This window comes from Malurus melanocephalus, unplaced genomic scaffold, assembly GCF_030028575.1.
Source record: "Malurus melanocephalus ecotype Western Australia unplaced genomic scaffold, MMel_1.1 scaffold_136, whole genome shotgun sequence".
Classification (NCBI taxonomy): Eukaryota; Metazoa; Chordata; class Aves; order Passeriformes; family Maluridae; genus Malurus; species Malurus melanocephalus.
Window position 1 is genome coordinate 1,822,670 of NW_026623368.1, and position 10,193 is coordinate 1,832,862.

At 41.9% G+C, this 10,193-nt stretch overlaps 1 protein-coding gene across 1 annotated transcript; it reads left to right on the forward strand.

Annotated features, from left to right (window-relative positions):
• The first annotated feature begins 2,902 nt into the window (after positions 1-2,902).
• IL22RA2 (interleukin 22 receptor subunit alpha 2) lies at positions 2,903-9,737 on the forward strand. Its single transcript, XM_057370924.1, has 6 exons — positions 2,903-3,111; positions 4,089-4,239; positions 5,009-5,187; positions 6,226-6,395; positions 6,828-7,006; positions 8,073-9,737. Exons 1-5 carry the CDS (start codon positions 3,048-3,050, stop codon positions 6,981-6,983), a joined length of 720 nt encoding a protein of 239 aa, XP_057226907.1. The 5' UTR covers positions 2,903-3,047; the 3' UTR covers positions 6,984-7,006; positions 8,073-9,737.
• Positions 9,738-10,193: the final 456 nt, after the last annotated feature.

Sequence of the window (10,193 nt, forward strand, 5' to 3'; positions counted from 1 at the left end):
TTTTTTTTTTTGGTGTGTGTGTGTGTGAAATGCCACGTATGAGAGAGAATTGCCTGGCCTCTGCCAGTTACTAGAAGTATTCTCTGTATGCTTTGGGAGTTTCTCCYCTGTCTTCATCCTTCCACATCCTCATCCAGGCTCACCCTCACATCCACTGCAAGTATCAGAGACTCACATCTGAAAAGCCAAAGGTCATGCTACAGTAGCAGTTTCAGGGTCACATTTTCTCATCTTACGTGTGGGAAACAGTTCATTCAAGGGGAAAAGAAAAAAAAAAAGAATAACAAGGTGGTTCTTTCAAATGGGATGAGTCAAAGTGGCTTTCAGCAAAAATGTACTTGACTTTTACTTCTGTRTAACAATAACCTGTCCTGAATGTTTACCCAGCATTCAGATAAGTTTCTTTTTCAGCAATGGAAAAAGTTCTCATAGCCATGGTTTTCTATGCTGGTTCACAAAAATATCGGTTCTGCTGTTTCACAGGGGTTTGGGTCAGAAAGATGCTTCAGTGTAAGCTAAGATGAGTTAGAAGCATAACTACTTAAGTGGATTCTGCTGGGCAAAGTAATACATTTTAACTTCCCATTTCTTCAGAAAGTGCTGGTCAGAATACCCTTAATACTGTTTATAAAAGTTCTCTCATTTTAAATATCATTGCAGTGTGCATCATCCTGTGTTCCTCAACAGTTTACATTTTGAAATGCACTATTAATGCATGTTCTGAGACACCAACATATATGAATGTACGTGTCTGTGTTTGTGTGTGTGTGTGTGTGTGTGTGTGTGTGTGCAGCTGGTCCTTCTTTGATCGTAGTGATTTTTATCCCACAAAGCACTTGGAGCAATGACTGAGGCTGATGAGCAGCCCAGTGTTGCAGGCACTAATAATCTGCTGTTGGGGCAGCGGCTGTTCCAATGACAGCAAAAACGATGTGAACAGTTACCATTACTGCAGTGCCCGGTCCAGCTGCAGATAAAGCACAATCAGAGTGCAGCGCTCAGGAAACCCCGAATTTTCCCACGTGATGGGCGTTTCTTGCCCCGTTTCCACACGTTGCAGCCTTTTCCGAGCAAAACCCACAGCTGCCCCTCAACTCTGCCTTCCTAGGAGGAACCACCATCAAAGGGAACTTGGACTAAAGTCCACACATAGCTCCTGGCAATGGGCTGCTACCCGGGCTGTGGGAAGGTGTGTTCAATTCAAGTAAACAAGTACGCRACCTGTGACTAAACTTTGGTGACCTTTTAGTTTGTAAAAGGTCCCTATTCCCGCACTTGAGCTCATATAACATGATGAAATACTAATTGAATTTGGTGTGGGGAACTACTTAAAGGTCACAGGATTTTAAAATGTGTTTGGGAAACGGGTAGATTAAAAATTTACAGCCAGAGATAGACTTTCAGACTACTATCTTCATTTTGGTATGGTGATCTTTTCTTCATTTTTTTCTCAGTTCTTTAATTCCCTTAATTTGTTTGACTAATTAATTATTCAAAGTAACACAGATAGCATTTTACTATAAATGCTGTAGGTTTGGTGCTGGTCTAATGAGGTGTAGGTGATCAGCTGAACTGAGAGCCTGTGCCCATCTATCTGACCAAGGTCAGCTTCTTGATTCGATGTTTCAGTTTGTTCAGTATAACTGGTGGCCTTTAAATAAAAGAATACCTTCATTTGAAACAGAACTTACATTTTTTTAACCTGACAAGTCTTCTGTTTTCACCTTTTCTCAAAGTAAAGAGGATTTCCTGACAATTTTTTTTGTTTGCAGACAGGTACACTTCATATCCATTACTCCTTTTGTGGGAGCTGTTACACAGGGCTATGCTAAGTCTTACAGGATAGTGTTTGTTTCCTCTTGCTTATCATCATGAGTTTGCAAAAAGACAATGCCTCCTGACTTTTGTTTAGTTGCAGTAGTGCACAAGCAGTGAAGTACCAGTGGGTGTCAGCATCGGGGAGCTTTTGGGGAGGGAAGGTTGAGGGGCAAGGCTAGGCCGTAGCCCCATGTTCACTAGCAGAAGCTTACTTGTCTGAGTTTTCCATTCATCCCAGGAGCACAAAACTCATCTCCCACCAGGCAGGCATGCACGTGGCATTAAAGATTTGCAAGCACACGGTGAGATTATTTCCACTGAGGAGCTCTGGCATCCCCAGCCCTGGGGCCAAGCTTGCAGGGATGCACACATTGGGCATGATATCCCGAGGAGAGCACTGACAAAATACCAATATTTGTGCAGGCAGTGTTACAGCACACCTGCTSCAGCCCAGGGCTATGATTCCGGGCAGTCTGAGAGTCCAACCCAGAGTGGCACTTTGACCCCATGGGCTGGGTTTACCTGCCCAATCCCTGTCTGGAAGCTGGCAGTCCTGCTGTTTCCCCAGCCTCCCAGCATCTCCCCAGCTGCCAGCGTGGGGTGMATGTGCTGCCCAACAGGCAGCAGCGATTTCACAGCCCCTCATTCCTCCAGTGATACCCTCCTAAGTGATGTCCTGCACGAGCACCCCTGCAAACTCCATCTCTTGCTTTTGACCCAAAGGCAGTCCATCTGCCCCATGGGTAGGTCTTTTATATGCTTGCAGCAAAATGTTTTGTGTTCTTCAGCTCTGAGCAGCTAGTGAGCTGAAAAATAAATAAATAAATAAATAAATAAATAAATAAATAAATAAATAAATAAATAGATAAATGAAAACTTTAAGCATGGCAAGCAAGCAAGCTTCTGTGACAAATTTATGGCATAAAGCAATACTGGCAGACACCATCTGGGAATTAGTGTCTCTTAAAAAAGGACCTTTTTCATAATGGCTTGATTCATAATTAGTTCCAAACTTCAGTGTGACCACAGCTGCCAAGAAAGAACAATTGCTCATGTTCAATTCAGAGCAACTCATATGTTTTCCAGCTAAATTAAACCAAAGCCAAACCGGGGAATTTGGAAACCACTGAAAATAAGGGGAACTCTGGAGTGCTTAACAATTACTTCCTCATAAGACATGCCCAAGAGGAAGAGAGGTGCTTTTCAGTCATGGAGCTGCTCTCCTAAAMATGAGGAGGATCATGCTTTCCTTCCTCTGCTTACTGATGCACCTGCTTCAGGATGAGACAACTTGTAAGTAAGGGCTTTTTGCTCTTTTCCTGTGTGGGAAGGGAGAGGGGGTGGGAGGACAGGGCTTGTTATTGAATTTTTGGATGAGTGAAGAAATCTCTGGATCTTTTGTTGGATTTCAAAACCCAGTCAGTTTCAAATTAGTTTTTTAAATCTTTTAAGGTTCTGAAATGCAGACAAAATGAACATGTTGTCCAGTAAATTTATTCATTACTGTATTACCAGTTGCAGGTCAGCCAGTACAAGTCTTACCTGATTCTGTGCTGTACCAGGGTAAAAGGTGCTGTCATCTGGGTCGCAAAACCCACAAAAAAWTTAGGATTTGGATGCTTCAGAGAGATTGATAAATGAATCTGTTTTAAGTAATATTGCAGTTTGAAAACAGATGATCTTGAAAACTGTCAAACAGCTTTTTCAGTGATGCAGACAGGAAAAGCGGTGAAATTCAGGTTATTGTTYATTAGGCAGAAACTTGTAAACCTGACTGTAGCAACAGTTAAAGAGCTATAATCCCTTGAGGTTACAGCTGAGATGTGGAGTAAAGATGGAAAGAGCATTTGACTTTTAACTATTGATGGGGCTGCTCACTGCAGATTCTGTGAGTAGAACCGAAGGGTTTGTTCCCTGGAATGTGCATGAGGCATCTTTCACAGCAGCAAACTCACTGAGGAAAAAGATAACAACAAAGAAACAAAGAAAAAATAAAAATAAGAAAAAAACAAACCCAAAGCAAACAACAAAAAAGCCCCACCTCCAAACACGCAGACCACATAAAAGTGTTCCTTTCATAGTACTAAATGTACTTCTCTAACTCTTGATCTCATGGCTTGGAAAGTTTTGAACATGAGACCCAGGAGATTTAATTTCCCTGCATTTCTGTCATGAAACCAAATGGTCTGTAGCAATTCCAGGTCCGATTCGAATACGGAGAAGCGTGTCTGTGACAAACATGTCATGTTATCATTCCTTACCATTCGCAGCGCTTTTAGTTTTGGGAAATCACAACCTGCAAGACTCGATTAAGCCGCAGAAGGTAGAGTTTCATTCCTTAAACTTCAACACCACTTTGCATTGGCAGCCTGGGTGGGCCAGAGAGGCGAGAGACGCGCTCTACTTTGTGCAGTATAAAGTGTAAGTACCTGGGCCTTCCACTGTGCTGGGGCTTATCCTTGCTGGGCACATCTAAGGGATTTCTCAGGATATTCTCATTCCTGGGGAACAGTCATGTCCTGTTCGGTTGCAAGCTCTCAGTTGTTTCTGCACTTATCAAGCAGCATGAGGTAGGCAAGGAATAAACAACTCCAGCAATGTGCTCTGCACCCTCATTGCACCAGGGAGTTGAGAAAAATGCAGTTTTCAGGTGACCTCTGAAGGTCACTGGGTCCAGCCACCTGCCTGAAGCAGGTCTAGGTAGGTCAAGTTCTTCTGTAATAGGACATTTAAGGTATTTCAGTGGCCCACCTTGCCCATAACACTGCCTGAGGCAAGCTTAAGGCAACATTAGGGGCTGGTCCTCAGGGTCTGCTCCCTTCCTGGCCCACTGCTGAGTGCCTGAAATCATTATTGCCCTTGAGAAATAGTCTGGTGAAATCCAGCATCATGCCCATGGTTGATCACACTGCTAAGCCAAAGCTTGCCCGCCTCTCCCCTGGGGCAAGTCAGAGGGAGTTTCCTACAGGGCTGGTGACCATTGTCTCTGCTTTAGATTTCTTTCAGGAAAGATAAAAACTTGTAGCTCCCAAATGCCCATGAAATCARCCTTCCCTCTCATCAGACTGAAGGCAGTCGATTTCCACAGCAGAACACTTTCCAGTGCYACTGGAGTAGAACAAGCTAAGAACCTGCATGGACACAGTCGGTGATTCCTAAAGTTTACATCCWTCCTCCTCTTCCTCCATAGGTATGGGCAGAGCACGTGGCAAAACAAAGATGAGTGCTGGGGGATTCCAAGCCATGTCTGTGACCTAACCCATGAGACCTCTGCCATCCAGGAGCCGTACTACGGCAGAGTGAGAGCYGTGCTGGCCGGTGTCTATTCCAACTGGAGCCTCAGCTACAGATTCACTCCCTGGCGAGAAAGTAAGTGCAAACATCTGTGTCCCCCAGSAAGGAATTTGTTCTTCTGTGGCATGGAACGTGTAATTTCTTCTCACAGTTTGCAAATGTGAGTAATCCTTTTCTAGCCACAAAGCTGTACCTGTAGAAGCGAGTCAATAGCTCTCACGTGAAGTGTTACGCCAAAGTAATTCTCCCCACACTTCAAAGCCAAGCGATTATGTCTAAATAGCCATTTAACAGTAATTAGGAGATAAAAAGATCCCTTTAATTCAACTTCTTGCTCTGGGCATGGAACTATACAAATTATTTTCAGGCATTTTTGGAGCTGCTGGAAGGATAGGACTCAAGATCATAAAAAAGAAAGCATTCTTTGCTTAGTGGGAAAAGAAAGAGTAGAGCGGCCTGCTGTGTGGCCACTATTGTCCTCATATTTATGTGTTTTCCTGACTGCAGGAAAGGACATAGAAGGGCCATGTGCAAAGCTTTTGGTTAGTACAGTGCCCCAGTATGCTAGAAATATAGGACTGCCCAAACACTGAGCAGTGGCATTGTACCCACCAGCAAGTTTGCCATGAATTAACCTGTTTTCCGTCACTGGTCAACGCAAAATTGACCTGAACCCTTAGCTGTGTATAACCAAGCAGATTGCAAGATATTTGAAAGGGATGATGGAAACGGCATCCTTGGCACAGCTGAAATGGTTCAGATGGATGTTGTGTGCAGTCCAAGCACACAGACTAATAYGAGGGAAGAAGATAATCAGGGCAATTTTGGAATTTTGCATGATCGGTCAGCACTTAGGAACATGCAGCTCTAAGGAATTTCAAAAAGTTTGGCTCAAAGGCAGTTTTATAAACACAGGAAATGTCACCTCCAAAATAACAATAACCAAGCAATAACCACCATTACGTAAGAGTTTACAAAGTGCTCCCTTAAGAGGAAATGCATCATAATATATTGTTGGTAACTTGAACATTTGCTGAACAGGTTCAAATTGCATTCTATGAAATATTATTTACTAATTATTATTGTGTTTATAACTTGATCTTTATTCCATAGCTATAATAGGACCTCCAATGGTAACTGTGGTTCATAGCAACAAATCCATAGCAGTAAAGCTCCAGGCTCCACGTTCTCCTTATAAAAGGAAGAGAGGCAGCAAAATACCAATGACAAATTATTATGATCTGGTGTATCACGTCTTCATAATTAACAATTTGCTAGATGAGGTAAGAGTACCTTCAGATATGAACGTTTTACCATTGAAAAGCCAGGAAAGTATGGGCATACCATACTTGTTTTATTGTTAAAACAAATCAATTGGGATCGGGAGAGCAGAGATGACTGTGCAAATATTTGAAAACAAAGTAGCTTGTTTTTCAGGAATTGAATTTGATTGAATTGAGTTGTAATTCCTCCCCATATTATTTGTCATCAATTGAATACTTCGTAATCTATGAACTAGATTTAAAAATTGGGACAGGAGAAGAATTTGGGGGGGGAGGGGTTCTTTAAAAATCATAAATTAATTATTAGTGCTGCTGACTTTGTGTAAGTCCATGTGCTGTTCTGCATCCTCTGTTCTCATCAAACTTTACTSACAGACACATTTGCTAAGGAAATGTGCTTGACTGGATCTTTTTTCTCCACTCTGTGTGAAGCAACACAGAGTCCTRGTGTATGAAGGAAAAGACAAGGTTATTAAAATACAAGATTTGAGGCCTGGAGTCAGCTACTGCATCGTGGCTAAAACGTACGTGCCCGTGCTGGACCGCAGCAGTGCCCACAGCAGCAGGCAGTGCACCGTGCTGCAGTGACAGGGGTGGCACCTCTGAGACAGGTAAGTCACTGCTGAAACTGGAGATGACTCKGGAAGTCAATATCTAGTCCCTTGCCAAAGGCAGATACTCTCCTAAAGGAGAGAAAGAAGTGTGGCATAGAAACTGCCATCCCACATGACAGTATTAGCTGGAATTCTTATATAATCTCAGATAGTTGCACATCAGGTAACAATGATTAGGCCAAAATCGTTAGAAGAATGGGATAGATAATTATTTGCATGCTGGCACTATCCTCAAAAATATCTGCTTCTTACCCTTCTTTAAACAGTTATATATAGTATAGTTTAATAGTTATACATGGTATTGATTTCATGATTTTTTTTGTCAAGTCATAATTAATTAGAAAAATGAGTGACCTCCAACTTTATCAACATGCAATTCTCCTGAAAGCTGTACCAACTTATTCTGCTCAGGAATTGTTCTGATGGATTAATTAAAATGAGCCTGTCCCCTTTTCATGGCAACTCTTCAATCGAATGTGTTTAAAAATAAATCGATTATCAAATGTCATGAGTTCCCATGGGCCAAAATGCAAGAATTATCTCCACTAGCTGGTCTGAAAAATCTGGTTTTTTACTYACCTCAGTCGCTAGACTGTTGTCACATATCACATGCCAGCCAAAAGATTTACCATCAATCCTGCCTTGCAGGTGCAAAGGCACCGAGTGTATGAAGATCTAACCCAAAGCTAGTTTCATTGGAATTGGCCTTAACAAGCTCAGATTTGGGGTAACAGACGAAAACTGGAAAGGCATCAGAGTTTGATGGCTTTATTCTCAGTTCTGTACCCTAGAACCGTGAAGTTTTCCTTTCTTCTGCTTCATAATATGGTGCATTAGGTTGGTCTCTCTTGAGTCTTGGTCAGTGTGTTTAGGTTAAGGATGGTTAAGCCAGTTTCCAGGGGACTTTGCTGCRTTTTTGTTTGCTTTCCCAGTATGGTTAAGAGCTGGAAACTCAGGTTTCCAACATGCAGCGGGACAGGACAGATGCAGGCAAATGTAGTTTCAATTTAATAGCACCCACCTTAAATGCACACTCCAGCAGCAATTCTCTTTCTCTTCCCATTTACAGGGATAATGGCAGAAGATGCCTTCCATCACAGGTCCAGCTGTAAATCAACATCTGTTGTCTATGTTTGGAATACATACTTGGATACTTTGTAAGCTAACCTTTGCTGCAATAAATGATTTGATTCATCACAATTATTTTATGCTACAGGAAGGTTAAGGATTCTTTGTATGTCAAAGAATCCTTATTACAATTGTATTACAATTTATGATGGTATATATTTGCATTTTCAAAGGAAAGAGTCTTGTAATATAAAAATAAAACCCTGAAAAAACACCTTTGTGGAAATATCTTTAAGATTCCTTTTAGGGGTTTTGTATTTTAAATCTTGGAATTAAAATACAATCTATAAAATAGAAGTTTCAGGTATTTTATGTTTTCTACAATAATTACAACAGAAAATGAAATAAGTGTCCTTTCTCTAAAATAAGAAATGCACAATGCAGGAGTATTTCCATGCTCACAGTGTCTTCTTAGTACCCTCAACACAATAATTCTGACAGTGGTGCCCAGTGACAGGATGAGGAGCAATGGCCATAGACTAAAACACAAGAAGTTTCACCTCAACATGAGGGAAAGCTTCATTACACTGAGGGAGGAAGAGCACTGGAAGAGGCTGCCCAKGGAGGTCGTGGAGTCTCCCTMYCTGCAGACATTAAAATCCCACCTGGACGCGTTCCTGTGTCACCTGCTCTCGGTGACCCTGCCTGGGCAGGGGTGTAGGACTGGATCATTGCCGGGGTCCCTTCCAACTCTAATGACTCTGTGATTCTGTGACCTCTGTTTCAGCCATTTCACAGTAAATGGTGACTGAATGCTGACAGTCACCTGTGAATTCTAATGATTTTAATCCTACTAGTCTTCATTTTACAAGGGAAAAAATTGCTTGGGCAAGGTCTGCATAGTGACTCACTAAGCCACACCAAAAGGGAGAGGTGAAATCACTTTTCCAGATCTGCAAGGTCTGTAAGTAACGAAAATCTTAGTACTTAACTATCTTCTGTTAATGCAGATTAAATGAGAGGAGGTGAGGGTGGCCCAGACACAAAAGGACAGAGCTCCTTGGAAAAATGGAGCTCCCAGCTACTTTAGTAGCTATCCAGTGGAGGATAGCTACTATCACTATCCACTTTTCCTTAATTCACARAAATTAAGGAGGATCAATTCCATTTAAGTAACAGACCTTGAGTTCTCTTAAGCCGTATCCAAAGCATCTTTTGCAATCAGTCACTAACACCTCCCCTGGAGGCAGCGCAGCTGACAGCTGCACCAGGATGCTGGCAGGAGGTGGTTGGGAAAAGGCTGTATTTAAGGAAGTGATGCTGGTCACTCTTGCCTTTACCAGAATGAAAGAGGTCATTACATAATAAATATCTCCACCACCTGATTCTAATATGTGATATATTTGAACAACTAGGTTTGCAGACATCTAGCCATATCCACAGATCTAGTGCAGGCTTCTTTCACTACATTTCCCTTTTTGCTCCTTTCCCAATTCTTCCAGTTGCTTTGCCCACCCATATCCCATCGTTTCTTTACTTAGGTAAGTTTTTTCTTGAGAAGCAAGTCTTCTTAAATCTCTGGGCAATACCTAGTGCCAAGAGAAGTGTGAGATCCAGCACAGCCCTGTTGCCCCTCTTGCGCTGGTAAGAAAAGCTGACCAGCAAACTGTTAAAAAATAGTCTGTCTTGTATTTCAGCAGTGGTGTGTTCATCCTCTTGTGGGTTATCACAGCCTGAAAACAGCATCTGTAGTAATTAAAGTTCTTTCTCAGATTCACTTCTTTCCTTAGGGCAGCTCATGTTGCCACTGTTAMACAAAGATAGAACTTCATCAGAGAACAGGTTCTGACAATTTCAKAAACTGTACCTGGGTCAGACGCAAAGGATAAAACTGTTTTATAGAAAACATAAAAAAAAAAAACAAACCCAGAATGATAGGAGTATTTGAAGCATTCAGACCTAGCTAAAGATACAGCAGCTGCTGTGCTGTGGATCTATGGAGACATTTGAAATCTGAAAGATTTTCAATTTGATAAAAATATGAAAAATGTGCAGCTTGTGTGCTAGGAAAAACACTAAAWGATCTGAAGAAGTCTTGCACAGTTCTGTGCTAAGT